This window comes from Amia ocellicauda, chromosome 20 (assembly GCF_036373705.1).
Source record: "Amia ocellicauda isolate fAmiCal2 chromosome 20, fAmiCal2.hap1, whole genome shotgun sequence".
Classification (NCBI taxonomy): domain Eukaryota; kingdom Metazoa; phylum Chordata; class Actinopteri; order Amiiformes; family Amiidae; genus Amia; species Amia ocellicauda.
The window spans coordinates 13,216,591-13,242,765 of NC_089869.1; the positions used below are offsets into that span (position 1 = coordinate 13,216,591).

Below are 26,175 nucleotides of genomic sequence, written 5' to 3' on the forward strand. Positions count from 1 at the left end.
TCACCAGCTCAAATTCAAAGGTTTAGCCACATCTGTTGAAACTCTTTGTGGCACAAACATAAATCAAATATTTTGTGTTCAAAAACCTTTTTTTGGGGGGATTTATCAACTAAATATCAAACCCTTCCTTTCAAAAAGTAAGGTTTGCAAATTTTCCCCTTCATGTTCTTTCAGGGCCAACCAGGATCAAGAGGTTTTCCCGGATTTCCGGTAGGTTTTATTTTATATGCATTGAATCCTCAAATGTATGTATTACAGTCATACAGCAATCAATCACTAAAGCTGCCAAGAGTAAGAGCTGTTACATTGGATTCCTTCCATCATCTGACATGTTGTACATGACAAGGATTCACTTCTTCTGTTAGAACAATAAGACCTCAAGTTGTGTTGTTCTTTCATTTCAGGGACCGATTGGTTTGGATGGAAAACAAGTAAGTGTGTGAAATATCTGACTGATTTGCAATACATTTATTACCATTCTTCTTTCTTATTATCATTCTAAAGGAAAACTTCAGTTTCTCTTCAGTTTTTCATTGGTCATATCTTTTGTTTTCAGGGACAAAGCGGTCTGAAAGGAGATATGGTAAGGAGCGTCAGCCAAAGACAATCAAAATCAACATTACAGATACACTTTTTTTGTTTTGTTTAAATTTTCATAACGTTTTCTTAATTTATTGCTCACCTGGATTCTGTTTGGACACCTGAATTATTTAAACATTTTACCCGTTTTATCCCTTCTGTATGAGTTATGTTGTGCTACATTATTAAATATGTATCAATCAATCAAGTTATTTGCATGAAAAATACTGAAACTCATCATTTTGTTTTTCCTTTTATGGTGAAATAAAGAAATATGCACAGGTATCATTTTTTCTTTAAGGGTGGCTTGAACTGTTAAAAAGTAACACAGATAAAGCAGTACTTTTTACTGGTCTAAAGAGAAGAGGTGTAATGGAAAGGTTTCAGAGCAAAGCAGGAAGTGAAGTTCTATACATCAAGGTGACATGTTTATGGTCTTGCTGTAAGGAGTCCCTAATGGAAAAAATTATTTAAGCACCCTGGCTTTACAAAGCAAAGTTCTGGTTCAGGCACAGCAAGAATCACACTTTCATCTATGCTGGTGATTTATTGTTTTAGGGATCAGATTCCTGTCTGATATTAACTTCATCTTTCTTTTTTTTGTGATTCATATGGACACCAGTTCTTGGTTTTTAAGTAGTATGTTTATGGCTCCAAAAGCCATTCCATACTGAGCAGATTCATAGTGCCAAAAATCTGGATCTCAAAACATTTAACAACTTCATGCACCTCCAAAGCCAACTGTGCTTTATTCATATGGTAAATGTGATAATACAGGCTGCTCTATTCAGTATGGCTCAACATACATTGTGAATACTGCCGATAGTGCAGGAGTCTTCAAACTCCAGCTGCTTTCGGTTTCATAGGTGTGTGGAGTCACAATCTTGAGTCAGTAAGCCAGTAAGTGGTTCAAGTAATAAACAGCTGGAATTCAATCCAGAAGACACTGTAGTTCTCCAGGACCAGGATTAGAGAGGTCTAGTATGGAGCTTTCACAACCATCTTTATTACTATTTCATATGGAGGAGCATTAACACTTTTAGCATTACTAAACTGAGGATACATCCAGAAGTCATTATTTCCTTCACATTTCCTGTTTTGTTTTTCCCCAGAGCAGATTTGTAGAAGAAACCAAAAAAGTTATTTAAAGTTTTGAATATCTGTTCACTGGAGAGAATTATGCTGGTTAAAATGCTATTATATTTCAATCTTAACTGAAGATTTTTTCACTCCCTTTAAATAATAATAATAATAATAATAATAATAATAATAATAATAATACAAAACAATGTATGTCCTACAATGTATGTCCAATGTATGTTTTATTTTACATTCCACAAAATATAGTGATTGTACCCAACTGATTTATTAAATTGTCTTTATTAATTTATTTGTTTGTTTTAAATTGGAAAGGGTGCAAGAGGTCCTAAAGGAATCCAAGTAAGTGTCTGTGTTTTGTTTGTTTTTGTTTGTTCAGTTTCTCTACTACTTAAATATAGAAGTATATGTTACAATTGTATTGTGTTATTCTTTCAGGGTGAACCAGGCCCCAAAGGGGATAAGGTCAGTTATTACTTATTATCTTGACTAAAATCTATGTAACAAGTATTTTATGTGAGATTTATGCTGGTAAACTTTTTAAATATTCTATAGGCTGTTTGGTTTGAATAAAGCCAATCTGTCAGTTGTCAGCTTGTGATGCATGTTGTAAGAGGTGAAATGGTGAAGTTTTGAAATTAAAACAGATTGTTTCTGCATTTTGAATTGAAAACAAATGTTTTTAAAATACATTTATGGGTATACAAATGGTTCTCTTTCCAGAAGCCCCATAGCAAAATATTTAAGGAAAATTGTGCTTCTGCTATTGACAATAAAAGGCATTTACAGATGTGTTTTACCTTTGTTGGACATTTTTAAATAGCTGAAATTAACTAATCCACAGTAATTCTGCTTTTTTTACAGGGTGTGTGTGCAGATTATTCACACAGGGTAAGTCATTTTTACCTTGTCATTTTGCAATAAACTCTTTATAGATAACAAAATAATAAAAAAAAACATGTAAAGCTGTTTCTATAAATGTTTGAATAGTCAAGCGATTAGAGTGTCAGACACTTCTTCTGAGTTACAATCCAATTATCATAACTGCCCAATAGTACAGTATATACTGAAATGCTGTACTCGACCTCTTATTATTGTTAAGCCCTCTAGAATTGAATCATGAGATCCTGTGAAAAGCAGACTCATGCCTCACAGCACAGAAAAACACGCCTTAGTTTAGTCTAAATTGTTCAGTCATTAATTTGCTGATCTATTCTTTGAGTTGGGCTTTTTGTAGCCAAAGCCTTATACAAATTGACATAATACATTTTAAAATTATAAATTAATTGTCTGGGATGTTTATAAGCATTCCAGAAACAATCATGTACATCAGGTGGCTCTAACATTTGGTAGCCTAGCAACCACTGTGTGTACTGCAGCCAGTGAGGAACTTGGTGCTCTGTCTCTTGTTTTAAGCCTTTTGCATTTCACCAGTAGGCCTTCAGCTACTTCCAGTCCTCTTAGATTGCAGGCAGCTGTGCCTGTTCAATGACTCTGGCACTACTGCCAGGGTTATGTAAGAGGTATGCCACTTTGTAAAGCCTTGCAGTTGTTTCTCTTCAGCCCCCAGGCTCCACTTGGTCCAGCCCCCTTGTACATGTGCCTCACGAACTGTCATTAAAAAAGGCTCTCACAGTCCTGTTACATAAAAGAGAGATCAACACAATCAGAGTGACAGACCCACCACCTTCTTCCACAGCCCATTGCCCTGTTTTGTCCGTAGATGCTTGTATATCACAGACTGCATACTAGATTCCTATGAAACTGGGATGATGCACTGTGCACATAATTGTTTCTGCCGACTCTAAAAATGTGTTTCCCCTGATAAGAGGCATCTAGGTTAAATACTATAGCACTGTTCTCTTCCATATCTGCAGTTTTTCCTTCCTCTGCAGTTTCTCAAACATAGAAATACATCTGTGGTGAAGTTCAAATTTGTTCACATGCCATCAGTAGAGTCATCAGCCCCGATCATACGATCATCCTGGGGCCGGTTGCATAAAACTGTGTTGGACTAGTCTAAACCATTAGACTAATCTTCATTTGACAGTTAGATTATTCTAATGAGATTTAGCCTGAAAAGTTAGCCTCCTCACCCCCAGGCTAACATAGGATTTAAGTATATCTTTCCATTGAAACTGTTTGCCTGAAACAACAACGACGACACTGTCACTGATGATACTGACAGGCCGAGCCTCCCATTGGCTCCCTCACACTCCGCTGTACCGCCCTACGGCAATCCCCCAAATTACCAATTCTGTGCTCCATTTAAGTTTTGAGGGAGGTTCTCCTCCAGTACCCAGATGTTTCCTCTTAAATATTTTTTTTGCATATTCTTCTTCCATTCTTTCTGCACATCTCTTACAGACAGCATATACACACAAAGTGTGTTGACGCTGATAACTTTATTTTATCTCAAGCCTCAAGAGTGTGTTCAAGCAAGTTTCATAAAATTTCCCCCAAAGTATTTATTTTTCTGTAGTATATGCCAGTAACAAGCACAGACTTTGTTACTGTGAAGTGAGATTGTCAGTTGTTTAGAGTATAGTCCGCCATGTTTTTTTTTGTTTTTTCCCCCTCTTCAAGTGTCCTAAAATTCACAGAATGCATTGCATGATTGACTAAGTAAGACCAGTCTAAGGAAAAAGTATTTCATGCAATGGTTTTAACTGAGTGTCTAGCAATAGTATGACTTCTAATTATACTAAGACAAAGAGTTAGTCTATGTGTATGCAACTGGCCCCTGCACTATAAAGAGATATAAATAAGCCATGCAGAACCACACGACCAGATTGTACCTGGACTTCCCCCTATTAGAGATGCTCTCTTACGTGTCTTAATTCTGTCTGAATGTTACAGTGTTTGGGTCACCCTCTCTCTGGGAGCTTCATGGGAGGTCTGTGATGGCGAAGGGTTAGGGTATAGTTTGGAGATAGGGGACAGTGAGCTCTGCTTTGTGGGCAGACAGGGAGCAGTGGTATCTAGGAGTGTGAAGGGAGTCACCAGCTGCTGTGTGTGTTTAACGTTCTGTAGGAGCTCCCAGGGAAAACACTAGCTGCACTGCGCTCCAATCAGATCCTGGTCCTCAAGGTTTGTAGGTGTCTACTGCGTCCAGCCCTGTCGCAAAGAGAAGGAGTACTGCAGGTTTGGGTTTGGAGATCCACACTGGACAGTACAGCTGCTATTAGCACCAACAGACTCCCAGTGCTTTCTGTTGTGTGACCCTCACAGATAATTTAGCACATCTAATGGCACTGTTGTCACCCTGGATGGGTGTATCACAGAACCCATAAACTACTACTTTTATACTGCTTTTCCCTATTAATATATTTGTTTAACCATATTAAACTCATATATCTATGAATCTAAAAATAATTAGACACCACCTCACCAAATATAGTGCCTTAAAGTGCCTGCTGTTCTTGGTATAATCTAATCAGCCGTTTATGAAATAATCATATTGGTGACATTGTCACAAAATGGCATACTGTGCACACCTGTGTTGGACGGTTGGGCACAGTAAGTGTTGTTCATTCTCTTTGTGGCAGGACTGAATCAAAAGTGATCGAAATACAACAGCATCTAGGTATGGGAGTTCATTTGCTTTTTGAATTGTACTCAAATCATGGATGTATCTCAATATGCCAGCATGGTACTGACTTCACCTGCAGGAATTACATCTAGAATTCTAATTTCTACTGCTGGCATATTGCTTTACATTTTTCATTGGAGTCTAACATTCACAAAAAAATGCAAACCTCTGTTCAAGGTCAGACCCACAGACAGGAATATGGAGTGACACTTAGATCATCCTATATGACCTGTGTCTGTGTGGGGTCAGTGTCACCTGATATGAATCAGAAACTTTCAGGTGTCAGAAATAACCAGAAGATCAAGAGTTTTTTTTTTTTTTTTTAGACCTACCTGTGTAAAACATCACCCCAAATCATGCAGTATTAATGTGGTTAAAAGCGTTTTGAATATCCTACACTATAAATTGACTAGATTATCACTCAGCACTTTAAGAGGATCAGCCCTTTGTCTTGCCCAGCTTCTTGTTTTCTTGCCTTGTTCAGATATGGCAATTTGTCCTCTCAAATGCACTCCCACAGCTAGAATTGCATTGCTGTTGCCTCTCTCCCCTGTCCTTTCTCTGCCTGTCTCCGCAAAGCCCTGCTGTTCACTCTCACTATTTCAAATTTTCTCTCTCTTCCAACCCCTTTTCCTCTCTTTTTTTCCTCCTGACCCTGGCCTCTTGGTGACCTTGTTGCCCTGTGACTTTTGCTCTGCTGGCCACCTGTGCATTGTGACCTCAGCAGATGTTGCCTATCACCGTTCGCAACCTGCATCCAGTGAGCCCTTTAATCCTAAAGCGCTTGAAGGTACATTTCTCTCTGCTCTGTCTGCCTTTCCAGGATGCCAACTTCCAAAAGACACCGTGTAACCCCCGCCAGAAGCATTGTGTACTCGTACATAGAGAGATATAATACCAAATTGATTAATTTTTTTATAATACCCTGTACATGGGCTCAGTGAATCAAATCCTCTGCTCACAGAGCAAAGTGGTCCATATTGCTTGTGGAGTGTTGCCTCTAATCTAGGCTATACAACTAGTTGACTTTGCTCCAAGAGGTTGTATATAATGGATAGAGGGTTGGGGTGTAGTCAGCTGGGTAATCACTGAGTCTCTGTGTTTTTATATAAGGGCCATATCTAGCCTCTACCTGGAACAGAAAACAGTGGACACATGTATTATCTTCAACTGTCATGCCAATACAGTGAGAGCAGTGAGATCCAAATTGGTAGATGTGAATGTGAAAAATGACTAGAAAATATAAATTTCCAATTGATACGTTTTCTCAATGCATACTTTTTGTTCAGTCAGTGAAATGTTAAAAGTAGACCGTTTTATACAGGGTTAAAAGACCATTTTGGTACTCACAGCACAAAGATAAATAACTCCTTTCGAGCAAGCTTGATTTAAATTGTACAATGGTATAACAATTTAAAAGCATGTGCTGGATGATATCCATCTTGGCCTAGAGCGTCTACGTTTGGCATGCCCTGTTTCACTGTGTGAGAGCATCGTTAGGTTAAAGCAGATAAAGATATGAATAAACATGAATAAACAGTGAGCATCTGTCAGAGTCATCTACATGCCACAGGTTATATACTAAATACATTGAACACTGGCAGAAATAAACAAGGTCTCCATCATCACTAACCACAGCTTTTCCCTACAACCTCAAAGTCTCACAATGTTCGTAGCATGCAAAATAAACTCTTCCAGCTGAACAACAACAAAAAACGCACATTTGGCACAGAGGTAACGTTGCTGGCTTCTGGTTTCCATCTTATTTCTACAGGTGTGCAGTCTTTTCGCCAGAATGAAATACCATGTTTGGAGACAATGGTACACAATAAAAACTCTGCTTTTCGTACAATTAATCTAGGCAGGTTTTGTCTGATAATAATGACATAATGTTTAATTCCCATGCTCAGCATATAAACAGTTTCAAATAAAAGGATGGGATATACTGAAATGGTATTGTTTATTCTGAATTGTAAATCATAACCCATACATATCTGGGAAAAGGTATGTATTTTAAATTCAAAATTGATCAAATCCTTTAATGTGAAAATAGGGAGTGTTACATTGGGTCAGGCTTGCCATTGAATTTATTCACACCACGTTTTGGCCCGTGAGTCAGTGACAAAAGCAAAGAAGATGCACAGAAGATGTATTATGAAAGTGTTTTAGCTTAGTTTGCTATGAGATGTTTTAAACCCACATTTTTTATAATAATTAACGTTGATTTGAATAAAATCTATTTTTCAGATACTGAAATTGTATTTTGTTGTCGCATCTGAAAATAATATTCCCTGTTTCACATATTATTGTAATTTGGTTCTTTCTGTGACCTTTTTTTATGTGATCCAGTTTTGTTTAGTCTTGTAATTGACTTTTGCATATATTTCAATTGGGATATTTATTTGTCTGTAAGAAAAGATGTTCCAAAGAGGGTTGAGATGAAATGTGTTTATATTGAGAGAAAGCACAAAATTATTTTAAGTCTGGGAGTCTGAGACTTCAGTGTTTTCTTTATGTGATGATTTAATTGAGGAAATAAACTTGCCATGAATATGAATCCTATGGAGCAAAAAAAGACAAAAATTCAGTAAAATTTGTGTCTGCATCTACCAAAAAAATAAAATAACTTTCTGAAAAGCAATATACTATCAGTATTTTTGTGATCTTCATATACCAAGTTGTCTTATACATTTTGTTTGAGTACTGACTGTATGTGGCTTTACATTTTGCATACCCTCTTATGTGTGTAACTATAAATATCTCTATTAAATATATACACATTTGTTCATATTGAATATATTTATTCAGGCAACTATTTCCAACGTTTATAGGATATATAGTTCATGTCATAAGGAACCTGGGGATTAATTACTTTGTATCATACTTTAAATGGACAGGGACAATGTCACCCATTGCGTTATTAAAGTAAACCATGTGGGTGGACTGAATTGTGGTTCAATCAACTCTAGCAATGTTCTCTGCAAATTCTGATATATTTTATTACACTATTAATAGCAGTATGTTTTTATGCTCTTTTCTCCAAACATGGCACTCCAGAAACACAAACTGATCCCCTTCTTAAGCATGGCTTTCTCTCTAATATGGTATTGTTTCATGTCACTAACTGAAGACAACAATGGGGGGGGGTTATTTAATTTTATACTGTCAGAAAGGGGGCCAAGTTTGTAACTTTTGGTCTCTTAGCAGGGTGACAAGGGAGAGCCAGGAATCTTGGGCCCCCCAGGACTGCCCGGCCCCCCTGGCCCTCCTGGGGCCCCTGGACCAACAGGCTCCAGTGGTATACCGGTCAGTACCCCAGCAGACAGGCCTTGTTCAAAGTTATTTGGCAGTATTGCCAGGAACCTTTGGTTTGAAGTCTTTGTCCTTATTCAGCTTCAGAATTGTAATCTCTCATTCTTCAATTTCTAAATTGACTATGATAGTTATTTTTTTAGATATTAAAGTTATATTTTTATATAAATGCTTTCATTTTAGCAGATTAATTAATATCATTGTGATGATGATTTAAATAACAATTAAATGAAGAATACTATATTATCTGATCCTCTGTACTCAGACCCTGCCTGTTTTATTTGTTTTCAAATACACAGTAGTTTATGTTCGAGGTGTAAGATCTCCTACAGACTACACTCGCTCCATGAATGCCCGTTGTTTTGTTTCTTTTTGGTTGGCGTTTCAGTGAAGCCAGACCTCCTGTGTGAATTCTCTGTGAATATGTGCAGACTCGTGTTTTAAACATGTCGGCGTATGAGTCAGAGAGTGGTCACTTTACATGAGAGCCATATCTTAAACCCTGAATGAGGATGTTTTCTCTGCCTACATTTACCAAATGTTTAGCCCATGTTGTGTCTGCTTGGAAAGTACTTTCAAGAGAAGGCTAAACATGTTGACTTATGGTTTGTTTGTTTTTCAGGGAAAACATGGAGAACCAGGAAAGCCAGGAAAGGATCCTAGGGTGTGTTTAAAGTTTTTCATAATTGAATCATAAATCATAGTCAGGTACAAAATTGTAAGTGTATTCTTTTGTTAAGATCGAATTAGTGCCCAACTAATAGCTTTTATAAAGAGTGATCCAATCAAATTGTTTCAACAGTTCTGAGACATGAAATAAACACATTTCTGGAATGGTATTGTTTTCAGTCATCCTGCTGTTACCATACATGCTTAAAATGAATAATATCAAGCTTCCATTTATACAGGCAATGAGGATCCCTAATTATATTGTGCTGTCTTATGGTAATCCAGATGCATTAACAATTTAGCAGAGATTTTATGCTCAATTTAAGCATTGATTTCTTTCAATTTAGGAGCAACTTTGACAACCTGTCCTTTCTAAAAGTGTCCAGGGGGTAACGGGGCCAGATGGCAGCCCTACGTAATTCACTCTGTGCAATGTGTGCTTTTGAGAAATAACTGCAATTGGCAGAATGTTCCCATTAAAATTGAAAGCTGTGTTCTGTTCTTTCTGCTAAGCCAGTTTGTTACATTATTTATAACATAAGCACAAATTAAGACGAGATTTAACGTCTTTCATATGTATTTATTTAATTAATTATGCATTTATTTTTAAACAACACAATCCTTTAAATTTCACTGAAGCTCTTGCCTGATTTGGCATCTGTCAGCACTGTCTTTATTGACAATACAGGGCTTCTTCTCCTACCACTTCCTGGTCTCAATTTACATGTATTACTTTAATTTATATATACAGTATATCTTCAAGAAGAGAATCTTTAATTGGAGTCACGTCCCTGACTGATTTTAACTTATTTAAGCATCAAAGATAAACCTTTAAACTGACCTACCTCATGAAAGGCAGCAGTTTCTATGTTACATTGAAATGTATTTATTTGTATCTTTTTAGACCATACCTGGAATGAAGGTAAGTAATGTACAGTGTTTCTCCCCTCCTCTTCCAATCCAATGTACTGGTTAAGAATAACCAGGAGCACGTTGTTTAATGTTGCTGTACTTGATATTTATCTGTTCCAAAGCCATGTGATACAGGGCTTAGGTGAAGATTTAATGGGTTCAGATAAAGAGTTCAGGAAAGGTTGGACCCAGATATGTCGACCCCTATTTAAAAAGCATGTCAGGAGCTGCTTAGACATTTTTAGACTTCTAGTTTTTCTGCATATTTCTGCAGGACCACTGGCAAGAACTTTATTCCTTTGGTGAAATCATTAAAATGGATTATTTAATATGAGGAATGTTCAACCATGAGTTTAACGCACCAAGGAGCAGTTACTTAACACGGCTAAATTCTGTTCAGCAGCAAAACACATTCATGATTCAACAGGGGTTATAAACCTTGCTGGGACCTGTTTGGAGAAGTTTCTGACTCCTGTGTGCTGCATTAAGTCAAGAGGTTTCTGGCACTTAATATAATTATGACAATATTCTTCTGAGTAGGCTGTACAATATGATGTATAGTCCTGTACTACTTTCCTTGGAAAAACTTAGTGGCAGGCAAGGACCATGGCATCCTTACTTTTATTTTGACCAAATGCTTTTATGTCCTGACACTGAAGTGACCTCCATTGTACAAAAATAGGTCCACCTTACAGGAAGAATAAAAATGTCCCCTTCATATAAGAATGGGATTATAGTTCCTGGTGTGCTTTTAATTTGAATGACACAACTGTCTCTTAATTTTCTCTCTCTGGAGCCTTTCTCCAAATCAGCTGAGTTGAGTTTACCATTACGATTATTCACAGCTACTTTCCATCTGCCTCACAAATCTTCTTGAAGAAGAGTACAGGGGAGCATTTATTCAATTGACAGCAAATGCCAGCTGTTGTTGAACTTTTGTCTGACCACCATTTCAGACACTTAAAATGTATGTAGGCAGTAGTGGTACTATTTTGTAGCTGATGAAGATTACTAGAGCCGTACTTTCAACTTGTGGACTATTTTTTTAATTATTAAAATATTTACTTTCAAGAGAAATTTAAAAAGTTCAAAAAAAGTTCAGACATGTATCTATGCTGATGCTAATGAACCTATTTAATGTGAAGTGTTACATATAGTAACTTTCAAAACAATACATTACGCAAGTAATACATTAGTAGTTAAATCTAAATTCATTGATATATTATTTTTTTAAGACCTATAGAAAATCTGAAAGTATATCTTTGGAAATGTATTTGAGTGTTTATGAAGTTTGGCTATTATCTTGACTCCCATCTATATCAAAACTACTCATTCATGTCCTTCATTACTTTACAATACAGATATTAGCATTTGATAGTGGTTTGGTTTCTTTAAGTGCTGTCTATCTGTGTATTCATAGGGTGAGCCAGGGATTCCTGGGCTGCCAGGACAAAAGGTGAGTTAAATATATTTATTAAACAAACCCAATCACTGAAACAAAGATGTAAGCTGTGTTATTAAATACACAATTCTGACTTTTTTTTCTTGATATTTTCCTATTCTTTGACACTGTCTCTCACTTTCAGGGAGACCTTGGTGAGCCAGGCCCGGTTGGACCTGAAGGTCACAAGGTAACAGTTTAAAGTGCCCGTCCAGTTAACTGCAATTCACAATATGTCTGTTTGTCCTCTTAAGAATGTGTTCTACAGAAATAAATACCAATTTGTCTCTTATGAAAACAGGGAACATTTTTTTTTTTTTTAACGAGCATCAAAAGCTTATGAAATATCTTAAGTTTGTAATACGTTTGTTTGCGTAAACTGTAAATCACCCTGGATAAGGGCGTCTGCCAAGAAATAAATACTAATACTTCTAATAATAATAATAACATATCAATTAGCCTTGCCAAGGAGCTTACAGTGGGAATGAAGTAATGTGTAGCCAGTATGGTTCCTGTGTTACATTTTTCTTACTTTGGTAAACATTGTGGAGCAATTTATTGTTGAAAAAGTAAATATATGTACAAGGAAGTCAACTATTAAAAAACACAAAGTAATTATTGGACTTCCTTTTAATGAAATGTATTATCAAAGTTCAAAGTACTACACTGGCTTCATTTAATTTATTTTATATCTTTCCCTTTTTGTCTGAATAACAAAGGTTTTAGTAATGCCCTGATTTTTTATTTTTTGTTTATTTGTTTGTTTGAGTAGGAGCCAGATTTAGCAGATGGTGATGCACTTTACTACTAGTCTTTAGTATTATATTGGTTTTGTGATATGTTACTCACCTTATGTGTTCTCATTTTTCTCCCTGCATCAACAGGGTTCAAAGGGAGAGATAGGGTCCAAGGTAAGAGATTCTGCTTCTTTAATTCAATTTTAATTTGAAACCCACTAGCATAGCCATGGCCGTTCACTAAAGTAAATTGCAGTAAAATGTCCAGATATATGAAGTCGACTGTTTCTGCTTGTGAAATGTGGGAAATGCAGTTTTCTCAACTGAGTCAATGCTAATCTGCCAACAGATGCATAAATGTATGTAATAAGCCTTTAAAGAACTAAATTCAAACTCTCAGACTCGTTAATTCAAACTGTTAAATGCAAAATGAGAAATCTTTGTGGGGTTCATAATCCCAAAGTTAAAAAATCTAGCCCTACCTGTCAGCCAATATTTTATACACAGTGCTGTACATAAGGTAAATGTTTTAAAGTTCAAAGAAAGGAACAGGTTTTCATCCTCCCTTTTAGAAAATCATTGTGTAATTGGTAATTTTTTTTATTTTATATTGTAAAATGTAGTCATGAGAATTTGTCCCCATACCCATATGTACATGTATGTAGTAAATTTATATGTATACTTTTTTTGTATATCTTTATATTTTGGACAAAGAGTGAGAGAGTTAATCCTCATGTTCAAGCCAGATAAACTCAATAAACCCAGCCCTCCGAAAATCCCTCTTGGTTAATTCTCATGGAATCTCCATTTCCCCTTCCCTGTTCCTCGGACCACCTAACAAGTGAAGCTGCTGTTTAGCAGGAAAGCCCCACAATGACAGTATCTTCTGCCCCTGAGGTGCGTGCCCTTCAAGGGTTGCTGGAGTGGTTTTCGATGGATGATTTATAAAGCACTTCAGTGGCCTCAGTCATGAAAGATGCTGATGTCAATATACATTTGTTCATCCAAACCTCTGCTTTTCTCGACCCTTATCTTGAAACTGCATGCTCCATCTGTCTCTATACCTACTCATTTGCTTCTGGAACCATCTGTTCTATAGGGAGATGAGGGGAAAACAGGTCTGACAGGAGAAAGAGGAGAAAAGGTATCTTGGCAGAAATGTGTTTGAAAGGAATTGCTGTGCCTTGATTTTGCATTGTTGTGTGTTTTGCATGTTTGCTTTTTATAAAAAATACAGAGCGGTACTTGGTTTATTCTCATACAAACCTGGAATAACTCTGTCCAAAGTCATTCTGACAGCTTCCGCTATACATGTTTACAGTGACTCACTCCTTTTCATATAAATATCGAAACATAAATGTTTACTCACCCTTAAATCGATGTTTTCCAAAGAATTAAGTGCCCCTGTTGGGATGCATTCCCCCACCCAATCTACAGCATGAGAAATGATCTATGGTAATGAGATGTGCAATCTGTGTTGTATTTATACAGAGAAGTTTTATCCTAAAGATGGAAGTCTTATGACTTATTAATACAATAATAGTGTTATTCCTAAATTGAAAGGAAATGTAGGACTACATTACATGACTGTAAAGGCTGTTGAAAACAATGGCATATGATGTTTTTTGATCTTTTGAAGTTGTAATGTCTGTACTTGGAAGTCACTGCAATAAGGAGACTATTTATCTTGGCATTACAACTTTCATTATAAATCTATATTTTGCTGTCCAGAATGATTTTACCACTAAGGATTGGTCTAAATATTTTTTACTTGTGGTAGAAATGTGGCTGAGGGATTTGGTTTATTCTGGTGTGTTCCAAATAATGTTTTATCGTCTATCAAATACTTTATTGCACAAGAAAACAAGAAAAATATAATTTTAAGGTTGAAGTGCAGTCCTGTGCACTAGTATTCTGTGGTGTTTACATTGTTAGTTTTATTTTATTTTGTGAATCCTTCATAAATGTCTTTATTGGCAGGTGACATCCAGTGAAACTCATTATGATTATTATTATGATTTTATGGATAATCCAGGATACTTGCCTGCACTGTCAAATAATTGACTTATTGAAGTTGATAGCATCTTGCAACTATAGCACCAATACATTTGGTTCAAGTGATACTTGAGGTATTTCAGCTTTGTCACACTGTCATGAAATTATTCAGTGATGGATATCAATTTTGTTTACTACACAATTTAATTAATAGTGGTGTTTTTAAATATCACAAAGTATAGGGAAAGTGATTAGACACATTTAAAAATAAAATAAAGGCTACATGAAGAACAACGACAACAAAAAAGCATATAGGTACCTTCATTATATAAATTAAAGATTTCAGGTGGCAGTAAAGAAGAAACTATTAAAACAAGTTGCCTGTTTTGTCCATTTTGGATGCTGTTCTCTTTTGGAATGACTCAGCAACTACTAGTGGGGTCCCAAAGTCCTCTGAGAGCCTTTGGAGTCTGCCTATAGTCATAAATATTAAGGCCCCTGAGAGGACTTGTACCCCCTGAGTGACACACACCGTCATTCTCAAGTCTGTTCTCCATAACATGTCTGGCTTAAGTCAAACTGCAGATTCTCATGCGGGTTTTCCAGTGACTGGACACGCCACATCCTCCGAGTTCTGTCTGTTGCCATGGCAAGAAATCTCACATTGTGGACCGAACTGCCTTATGGTTTCTCCATCAGTTCGTCGTTGTCAAGTGGGAGATGCACTTTTTAAGGGCAGTCAGGACAAAGTGCACAAATCCTTTGAAGGATGGATGTTTTCTTAATTAAAAAGATAAAATACTGCAACCTAGAGTCTGGCAAATTATGAAAACAAATCTCATAGATAACTCTCTGTTCTGTTGGCAAGGTTTGCCATTGTTTGTGATTTGCTTTCGTGTACTTTCCTGTTTCATATACTCCTATATCCAGTCTTCATGATCCCCACAGCTCTCTGTGGGTGCTTCTGCTTTGCGTGTCGCTTTCTGATCCAACTTACAAATTCATCCAAAAATAACTTTTGTAAATATTCCGCAAGGCTGAGGGTAAGGAAATGACACTGGGGGGAGATGCAGCTGGGATTTTTTCTAGATTACTTAATTGGTCAAAATGAACATCTTTCCAAAGTATTTAGCAGATAGAGAGGTTACACCTGCCAGTCCTCGAAGGACACAAGCGGAGAAAGTTGAGGACAGTTGTGATTGAATGACAGGACATACTGTACTAGGAAAGGTGGGGGAGGTTTGTCTGCCAAGAAATGAGAGTAGTGCCAAGGGACCTGGGCCAGCTATAAAACCCTGTGCATTACCTTCCCTTCCTGTGCCCGCTTGCTCACCATGGCAGCAAGAAACCTCAGTGAATCAGCAAGAAAAAGTTTACCTTTCCAACCCTGGGACCAGGGAGCAAACTCGTTTCTCAGAGAAATAGTTGCTGTACATTCTATATTGGTTTTCTTTTCATACAATTTTTATCTGAATCTTAATTTAAATAAATCATGTTTAACTAGTTTAGGGACTTATGTCATTGGATTTGTCTTGAAGAACACTTCATTTAATTTGCTGAAAGTAATGCCCATCGCACAGCATTATCTGATACACTATTGCCCTCTTCTGGTGTACTTAGGGAATTTCCAGTCAATGGAAGAACAGTTTTCTCTTCTATTATTGAAGGAGAGGCGCAGAAAACCATGTTAGCTTTTTGTTTAAGAAACGAAAATATGCTATAAGGAAATGTCAAACACGTCTAAATGTTTTAAAGTACATGGTGATTTCCCTTTTACCCTTTCACAAAAAAGTGATTCTGATTATCTGGGAAATACCATATCAGATTTTAATATTAATAATAAATTTATTAATAATATTATAAATTTAATAATAAAAGACCTTATACTATTGCTTAACATTTCTCCATACATAGCGTAGCCAATGGAAGATGTTTAATTCAAGTAGCTTTCACTGTGTTTCTGAAGCGCTGCTGTTAAAATTGCCTCTGATGAAGGATAGCTGGATATGAATAATGGTTCATGTGGCTTGGAAATGAGAGCTTGGGATCAAGGATCTCAACTTCCTTTTCCTGTTTGTGCAAATTATTCTATGTTAGCCAAGCCTCTCGTCCACGAAAGCTCTTAGATTAAACCAAAGTCCTCCTCGCTCATCTCCAGTTCGGCCTGAGTGAGGCAGTCCTTTCATCTTCCTGGAACCGAGACACTCGATCCCTCCCGACAGGTTGGTGTGAAAGGACCGGGATCAGCAGCTGGGCCGGGCTCCTCGGGCTGGCATGCTGTCAATCGCCTGGCAAACGGGTGCTGCTGCCCAGACAGAGTGAGCACCTGTTACAGTCCTCAAAGAGCACGCGTCTGGAAATCCACTTGCCGCATTCTGGGCCTCCCAGCCATTTGACTGGTTGCCAGGGCGGCTCTGCCCAACCGTCAGGCGCACGAATGAAGCCCTTTGTTCAAGTTTTTATAGAATCGTATGTCTTTAGTGGCACCTTTCAACTTTTATCACTTCCTTTTTCTTCTCCTCCTGTGACGAGAAACTCATAAAAGTGAAAGGGGGTTGGTCTTCCTCTAAGGGTCTTCTTTGTAGAGGCTTTCATCACTCCTCAGACTCACCAAGGCACAGTATTTTTAAAAGCCAGTTTCAATTTCTTTGTTTTATATATATATAAAGATTATATACATTATATATATTATATATATTATATATATATATATATATATATATATATATATAAGATTTAAAAATGTGTGTGTGTGTGTGTATATATATATATATATATACACACATTTTTAAATCTTTTACATATTTAGATCCTTAAAATCACATTTTCTGGTCTGTTAAGGAGGTAAACTCAGTAGCACAGTAAGCTGGTATATTGTTCCGAGGTGTTGACATTTGCAAAGGCCTGTATTCAGCTATATTAGGACGCTTTGGTAAAGTTGTGGGCGTCCGTGACCCTTTTCCTTCATCGTGAGCTGTGTTGTTCTTGCTAAAATCATTGTTGTCTTTACACTGTTGCAGGGGGAGCGGGGAATGCCTGGAATGCCTGGGAAACAAGGAGTAAAGGTAGTCTAATAGGTTGATTTGCTCAAGCCCACCCCCGGCACCCCCCCGCCCTAGTCCCTGTCCTTCCCCAGCCTCTATACCTGCCCCTTTTACCCCTTACCTTAACTGCGTCCTCTGTGATTTCCAGAATTTGGTCTTACCCGTATATAACACTGCTTGTCCCAAGTATAGAAGATGTGTCATCAGCGTGTATGATTTGATGTTGTGGTATTGTGGTAAAATAAAGCATCCTTGTGCTTTTATTTAAGAGAGCTGTACATGTTTTCTCATGTAATTGTGTCTGGGATAGATCTTTCACACATTTTCTGCAGTTAATCTGGGCTATAGAATTACAGTGGATTAACTCGGATGGCCAGTAGATCAAATATCGTGTGCCGCAATCAGTTTTAAAAGAAGAACGGAATCATGGTTTTGTATCTGATTGTTCTTTACTTTTATTTGTTCAGTTATTGCAAGACGTTTTATTTTCTTATCTGTACTTGGATTTTGTTTTGAGCTTAGTTCTGTATTTTCAAATAAAAAATGAACAAGATAAGCGTGTTAGTCCAGTACAGCTTTGCAAAGAAACTGAATCCTCATGAATAATGTATTATTATGTGTCAGTCACCGTCCTGCCATCGAATAGAATTATTCGCTTTTCACATTGGTTAAATTAGGCCAAATCACAGAGCAGACCTAGCTTTCTCCAGTAAAACCCCAAGTCCCTAATACTCCCTTTTAAAATTCTCCCTGAAATGTGTTTTTGTCCTACCCATCCTCTTGCTAAAAGAACTACAATCCTTATTTCCCAACATTCTGTCAATGACATGCTTGTCTACAAATACATTTGTCTCTTCATTGTTTGCATTCCATTAACATACATTATTTGCAGCCCTATCTCTCTGTATTTGTTAAACAAATTCAGTGATGCACAGTCAATCATTTGGGCAGCAAATGTAGTCAATTATTTTTGTTTGTTTTCTCTCAGCTGCACTCAATGTTTTGCATGCAGAATTCATTCAATTCAGGTGTGAGATTATGGTCCAAATGGAGATGAAAATCCTGAGTATGGAGTTATACAGAAGCTCTTTACATAAAATTTGCCACAATTGTCAACTAATAAGAATTTGTCTGTTGTTGAATCTGTCAATAAAAGTAAAATACAGAGGTATCTGCTTCATCATTAAATGAAGAACTTCTTATTATAAGTATGAGGCCAGTTTTGTTAATACCTGCCGTTTTATTTCGTTTGCAAACATTACGTTGCAAATATTGTTATATTTTACATAAACGTGGCTAGGACAAATTTCTAGGAAAGATGGTATTATTGTGTGGGCAAATGAAGTGGTTATACTACTGTTTGATTTTAGTGCCTTTAAATATAGATATAAACTGCTCCCTAACACTTTAGTTACTTGAATTAAGACTTGATGTCGATTTGAAGGGACCTCAAGTATTAAGATTGCAAATACTAAAATTAGTATTCTTCTATGATGTTAAGTTATGCTTGAGTGCCTGGAAAGCACTATGTGTGTGTATATATATACACACACAATATGAGAGAGAGAGAGAAATTCATCCCATTAATTGAAACATGAAGCCTGCTGCTCTTTTCTAATGATTAGAATCACACAATGTGGTGTGCTAGTTTTCCTTTTCATAAGGTGACATTAAGTAGGAACATAATTATACTCTGTGGTATGAGATCTGATCTCAATTAACCTTGAAAACATATAGTGAATGTTACCCTGATTGCATAATGGCTGTATGTATATTTAGCAGTGGCTTTGGCAGTAAATCAGTTGAGATTGTGTGTATTTACCCTTTCTGCTCGTTAATCTTTACAATTTACAATTTAAATGCGAAGAAGACAGAGAAAACGGTCAAGTGGACAAAATCACCAGCACACATCCTCCCTAATGATTATAACCAATTGTTTTGGTTATTCATGTATAATGGCATCTATGCAGTTGAAGGATATTAATCAGTTATGACTCCAAATGGAAGTTATTACTCACTATTTGAGCTTGAAAAATGTATTTTAGTTCATTACATGGATAATAAATTAAAGAAAGATGTTACTTTTAGTGTTAATGCTTTAAGTGATTTAGACGTCACACCTTGGACTTAAATGATACTGACTAATGTTAACTGGATTTGAACTCGTATTTTCTTACGAGTTCAGGCTACTCAAATGTCTAATTTAAATTACAAGGATGTTCTCAGACAAGAAACTAATAACATGAAAGCTGTTTAGAACACATTTCTGATTATGTATGTTATTGAAATAACTAACTAAAATGCTGAAAGAAACCAATTAATGTAAAATCTAAATATATCGGTTCATTTACTTTGTTAAGGAAGTGCAGTGTTTGACTTTAAGGCTTCTTTTCCTGCTTTTGTGTTTCTCTCCATTTCCCCCTTCTTCTCTTTACACCTTTCCCAATGCAGGGAGAGCCAGGTTATCCTGGGCCAATAGGCAGAAAGGTAAAGTCCTTGTATTAAATTAAGAAATAGATTCAATATAGCCTGTATGACAGTGTAGCTGTGTCAATTAATAGTGTGTTTCAGTTTTCCCTAAATATAAATATAAATCTGTTGAGCCTAACTACAGGAAAATGTTGGTAAGTTATGACAAAGCAAATGTGGTTGTATGTGTTGCAGTAGTAATGTAGTCAAATCCTGCTTCCCATGCAAAAATTTGGTACATCTGGCAGGGTGTATTAGGAGGTGAATATGGATGTTGTGCAATGTCTCATACCTGCTTTTTAGTCCATATAATTTACTATGAAAATGTAACATTAAAAGATGTTACTTAACATGAAATGTTATACCTGGGAAAAGTGTCATGCCATAAAATGCTCAACAGACCATTCATCGTGCCCCCAGGGACTGTATGAGTCACAAATCTAAGGTCAAGGTCTTAAGCTTAAGCGTGCTTGACAAAATACTTTGGCCATGAAAGGCAAATCATTATGCAGACAGATTTCCTTAATGTTTCTATCAGCCACCACCCACGTTGCTGTAAATCAGAAGAGAGAAAAGAGTTTAATTTCCATTGTAAATGGAGCAACCTTGCATTATAATGGTTTCGGAAAGATTCATTTTGAAGAACTGCCATTTTCAATAACTTTGACAAAGTTTACATTGTTGTAATACTAATAGTAGTAGAAGACTCAATACATCTGAATTTTGTGTTTGTGTGTATATATATATATATATATATATATATATGTATATGTATATATATATTACAAAAACAACAGCTTTATCCCAATGATTTCTGTACTCATTAATTCACAAAATGTTGATAAAACAGAACTCTTATGATCTGTACAACTTTACATCATTGTCTTACATATGTACAAACGATTATTATTCCAATCAAGGTCAATGTCTTTTGTGCTTCAGTGTCTGGGTCAAAGGAGTATATATGCAGGTTATTCTTCTAGTAACCTGCATCTGTCTCTATGAAGATTATACCAGCTGAGTCACAATTGCTATAGGTTCCTCCTGGGGAACCCCTTGATTTGATATTCCAGTAGGTTTAGATATTAATGGCCAACAGTATTGAAACAGTACAGCGCTTGTTTAATTAAGAAAATAAAAACATATTTCAGTATCAGTATTGTACGAGCAGTAATCATTGTATTTTTCTCTCTTCCTGTGTGTAAAGGGTCAAGCTGGAATCCCTGGTATTCCTGGCAAGAGAGGTTATAGGGTAGGAGACTTGTTGTGGGCATGGTTTTCAGTACCCACTGCATGCATAGCCTCCATAAGTTCACCCACATCATGATCAGTGCTGCACGCCCTTTTCCACTGACTGGAAACCACACTTCAAAAGTTTTTACTTTCACTGTGTCAGGCTTCATGAAACCATTTTTAACTCATGATATTCTTTTCATTAACTCTGGAATCTAAATAGCCAATATAGTGAACTGTTGATACCAAAAGCACAGAGCTCAATTAGAAGGGAAATGATCTGCAAATCAATGGAGAAAAAAATTAAATAATATACTAATATATATATATATATATATATATATATATATATATATAATTATAGATGTATAATATAACGATTACACAAAACTGTGTATTATGCTGCATTAGTTATTTATGGATTTTTGTATTCTTCATGACGTCATGACCCTCTGTACATACATACTGACAGGATGTGACCGGATACGAAAGTTTTGAACGGCCAGAACGTCCTGTTAGTTCAATTGATCATGACCACACTGTGTGTGTGTGTGTGTGTGTACATGTATGTATGTATGTATGTATGTATGTATGTATAGGTGTGTGTATATACAATTCTTAGTATTTTAATGATTGACAGGCAAATGCAACAACACTCTTGCAAATTTGCCTGTTCACTGACATCATAACTAATTATAGGCTTGTTATGGATACTTGTGGATTGTTTTGTTTATTTGGGTTGTTTAGATGTCTCCACCAATTAAATCTAATTACATTTTGTAGGATTGTAAAGGTCACTTTCATTTTCATTTTTTGTATTTGTTGAAAACATAAACGTATATTATACTAACTTCAGAGAAGAATGATGTGCTTTGTGTCTGCTCTTTGAATTCTTCTTGACAGTTTCTCCTTTCCTTTCACAAACTGTTGATATGTGACAGTTGTGTGAGCAAGTAAAGACTGCTGTTACACTGACATTTTTATTTGTAAGTGTACAACATTAAGGATATGTACTGGTGACTTTTGTGAAAGTGAAGTCACAGTCTCATTCTTATAATAGAAAAACATGTCAAACCGTGATACATTTTAATAAGAAAGCAATAGAATAAATGCACGTTCCCATGAACTCAAATTACAAAGTGTAAAGAACAAATGTCATTAATGTTGTATTTAATTTCCCTGGAGTAAGCATGCATGGATTAACTAACTAAATAAATAAATACATTGTGCAGTCACAAAGTTTCAATGTTCAAGTAACTTTTAATTGTTATTTTGTGAAATATCCACAATTTCAGTGCAAAATATTTAAATTCTACACATTGTAACACATTCATCATCTTGTTGAAATGTTTCTTTCCAAACTGGTTTTCAGGAAATAAAATCCCCATTATCTCCATTAGAGTTTAATTTGGTCTTCCATATATATATACAGTGAGGGAAAAAAGTATGTGATCCCCTGCTGATTTTGTACGTTTGCCCACTGACAAAGAAATGGTCAGTCTATAATTTTAATGGTAGGTGTATTTTAACAGTGAGAGACAGAATAACAACAAAAAAATCCAGAAAAACGCATTTCAAAAAAGTTATAAATTGATTTAATGAGGGAAATAAGTATTTGACCCCTTCGACTTAGTACTTGGTGGCAATACCCTTGTTGGCAATCACAGAGGTCAGACGTTTCTTGTAGTTGGCCACCAGGTTTGCACACATCTCAGGAGGGATTTTGTCCCACTCCTCTTTGCAGATCCTCTCCAAGTCATTAAGGTTTCGAGGCTGACGTTTGGCAACTCGAACCTTCAGCTCCCTCCACAGATTTTCTATGGGATTAAGGTCTGGAGACTGGCTAGGCCACTCCAGGACCTTAATGTGCTTCTTCTTGAGCCACTCCTTTGTTGCCTTGGCTGTGTGTTTTGGGTCATTGTCATGCTGGAATACCCATCCACGACCCATTTTCAATGCCCTGGCTGAGGGAAGGAGGTTCTCACCCAAGATTTGACGGTACATGGCCCCATCCATCGTCCCTTTGATGCGGTGCAGTTGTCTTGTCCCCTTAGCAGAAAAACACCCCCAAAGCATAATGTTTCCACCTCCATGTTTGACGGTGGGGATGGTGTTCTTGGGGTCATTCCTCCTTCTCCAAACACGGCGAGTTGAGTTGATGCCAAAGAGCTTGATTTTGGTCTCATCTGACCACAACACTTTCACCCAGTTCTCCTCTGAATCATTCAGATTTTCATTGGCAAACTTCAGATGGGTCTGTACATGTGCTTTCTTGAGCAGGGGGACCAATTGTTTTCTTGGTGACTATGGTCCTAGCTGCCTTGAGATCATTAACAAGATCCTCCCGTGTAGTTCTGGGCTGATTCCTCACCGTTCTCATGATCATTGAAACTCCACGAGGTGAGATCTTGCATGGAGCCCCAGACCGAGGGAGACTGACAGTTATTTTGTGTTTCTTCCATTTGCGAATAATCGCACCAACTGTTGTCACCTTCTCACCAAGCTGCTTGGCGATGGTCTTGTAGCCCATTCCAGCCTTGTGTAGGTCTACAATCTTGTCCCTGACATCCTTGGACAGCTCTTTGGTCTTGGCCATGGTGGAGAGTTTGGAATCTGATTGATTGATTGCTTCTGTGGACAGGTGTCTTTTATACAGGTAACGAGCTGAGATTAGGAGCACTCCCTTTAAGAGAGTGCTCCTAATCTCCGCTCGTTACCTGTATAAAAGACACCTGGGAGCCAGAAATCTTGCTGATTGATAGGGGATCAAATACTTATTTCCCTCATTAACATGCAAATCAATTTATAACTTTTTTGAAATGTGTTTTTCTGGATTTTTTTTGTTATTATTCTGTCTCTCACTGTTAAAATACACCTACCATTAAAATTATAGACTGACCATTTCTTTGTCAGTGGGCAAACGTACAAAATCAGCAGGGGATCACATACTTTTTTCCCTCACTGTATTGTTCAGTCCTACCCAGGAAACATATTTAAACATTGCATTGATTTAGAACACTAGGAATGGGGCCTCTACAAAGGGGAATTGTCATTTTACAATGTTTAATTATTTTTAAAACAAAACACATTTTGGTTTGGCTTGAGTGCTGTGTCTTTGAGAATTAGGCCATATACACTCACCTAAAGGATTATTAGGAACACCTGTTCAATTTCTCATGAATGCAATTATCTAACCAACCAATCACATGGCAGTTGCTTCAATGCATTTAGGGGTGTGGTCCTGGTCAAGACAATCTCCTGAACTCCAAACTGAATGTCTGAATGGGAAAGAAAGGTGATTTAAGCAATTTTGAGCGTGGCATGGTTGTTGGTGCCAGACGGGCCGGTCTGAGTATTTCACAATCTGCTCAGTTACTGGGATTTTCACGCACAACCATTTCTAGGGTTTACAAAGAATGGTGTGAAAAGGGAAAAACATCCAGTATGCGGCAGTCCTGTGGGCGAAAATGCCTTGTTGATGCTAGAGGTCAGAGGAGAATGGGCCGACTGATTCAAGCTGATAGAAGAGCAACTTTGACTGAAATAACCACTCGTTACAACCGAGGTATGCAGCAAAGCATTTGTGAAGCCACAACACGTACAACCTTGAGGCGGATGGGCTACAACAGCAGAAGACCCCACCGGGTACCACTCATCTCCACTACAAATAGGAAAAAGAGGCTACAATTTGCACAAGCTCACCAAAATTGGACAGTTGAAGACTGGAAAAATGTTGCCTGGTCTGATGAGTCTCGATTTCTGTTGAGACATTCAGATGGTAGAGTCAGAATTTGGCGTAAACAGAATGAGAACATGGATCCATCATGCCTTGTTACCACTGTGCAGGCTGGTGGTGGTGGTGTAATGGTGTGGGGGATGTTTTCTTGGCACACTTTAGGCCCCTTAGTGCCAATTGGGCATCGTTTAAATGCCACGGCCTACCTGAGTATTGTTTCTGACCATGTCCATCCCTTTATGACCACCATGTACCCATCCTCTGATGGCTACTTCCAGCAGGATAATGCACCATGTCACAAAGGTCCAATCATTTCAAATTGGTTTCTTGAACATGACAATGAGTTCACTGTACTAAACTGGCCCCCACAGTCACCAGATCTCAACCCAATAGAGCATCTTTGGGATGTGGTGGAACGGGAGCTTCGTGCCCTGGATGTGCATCCCACAAATCTCCATCAACTGCAAGATGCTATCCTATCAATATGGGCCAACATTTCTAAAGAATGCTTTCAGCACCTTGTTGAATCAATGCCACGTAGAATTAAGGCAGTTCTGAAGGCGAAAGGGGGTCAAACACAGTATTAGTATGGTGTTCCTAATAATCCTTTAGGTGAGTGTATGTGTTTACTGTGTTATTTGAGGCACATACTTTTCCTCTGTTTACCTCACAGGGTGAAAAAGGAGAACCTGGTACAGCAGCCAATGGGATTAAAGGGGAGCCTGGCCTACCCGGCCTTCAGGGGCCCATGGGGCTTAAGGTATGTTTTATGGTGGAAGAGGTGTTGTAGTCTGCAGAATGGCTGAGATACAAAAATCCAGGGCTGCATTCCAGTATTCTTGTACAGCCACAGAGAAGCCCCAAGGGCTATATTGTCTTAGAGAATGAACTCACCACATGTAAAAGATAAGACAACTGATCTGGAAGCTGAACTGGAAGGCATTTTTGGATAATAATGACGTTGCTCCAAGTGGTACACTCTGGACTAGAGAATCCAAATCAATGTTCCTGTATGGTGACAGGAAGCGATGTGTTTTACATCTACCACTCTGAAATGCTCTCTATCACAAATCCTATACATAATACTAAAAGGAAATAGTGATGATTCTTAACTAGTTAAGAAATTATATTCAGTTTATTTTTAAATACTGATTATAATAAATATGTTCCCTAATGCATGAAAAAAAAAATCTTGTAAGCATATACGGCATGCAGATTTAAACAGGTTTTGTTTCATCTCTAGGGCGATAAAGGAGACCAGGGTTTAAAGGCGAGTACTTCTTTGTTCTCTCTACCTTTGTAGTGTATAAACTCCATATAATTTATTTTCTGAAATAATAATTTCTTGAAAGCCAGCA

General features: G+C 37.2%; 1 protein-coding gene across 1 annotated transcript in view; it reads left to right on the plus strand.

Moving 5' to 3' along the window:
* LOC136716298 (collagen alpha-1(XIII) chain) overlaps window positions 1–26,175 on the plus strand; it is a 38,550-nt gene that overhangs the window by 9,903 nt on the left and 2,472 nt on the right. The window contains exons 5-19 of the mRNA XM_066693899.1: window positions 175–210; window positions 405–431; window positions 557–583; window positions 1,993–2,019; window positions 2,116–2,142; window positions 2,542–2,568; window positions 4,711–4,767; window positions 8,477–8,575; window positions 9,204–9,245; window positions 10,155–10,172; window positions 11,583–11,618; window positions 11,749–11,793; window positions 12,488–12,514; window positions 25,491–25,577; window positions 26,061–26,087. Coding sequence (XP_066549996.1) covers window positions 175–210; window positions 405–431; window positions 557–583; window positions 1,993–2,019; window positions 2,116–2,142; window positions 2,542–2,568; window positions 4,711–4,767; window positions 8,477–8,575; window positions 9,204–9,245; window positions 10,155–10,172; window positions 11,583–11,618; window positions 11,749–11,793; window positions 12,488–12,514; window positions 25,491–25,577; window positions 26,061–26,087 — 609 coding nt within the window. The remainder of the gene's footprint in view (window positions 1–174; window positions 211–404; window positions 432–556; window positions 584–1,992; window positions 2,020–2,115; window positions 2,143–2,541; window positions 2,569–4,710; window positions 4,768–8,476; window positions 8,576–9,203; window positions 9,246–10,154; window positions 10,173–11,582; window positions 11,619–11,748; window positions 11,794–12,487; window positions 12,515–25,490; window positions 25,578–26,060; window positions 26,088–26,175) is intronic.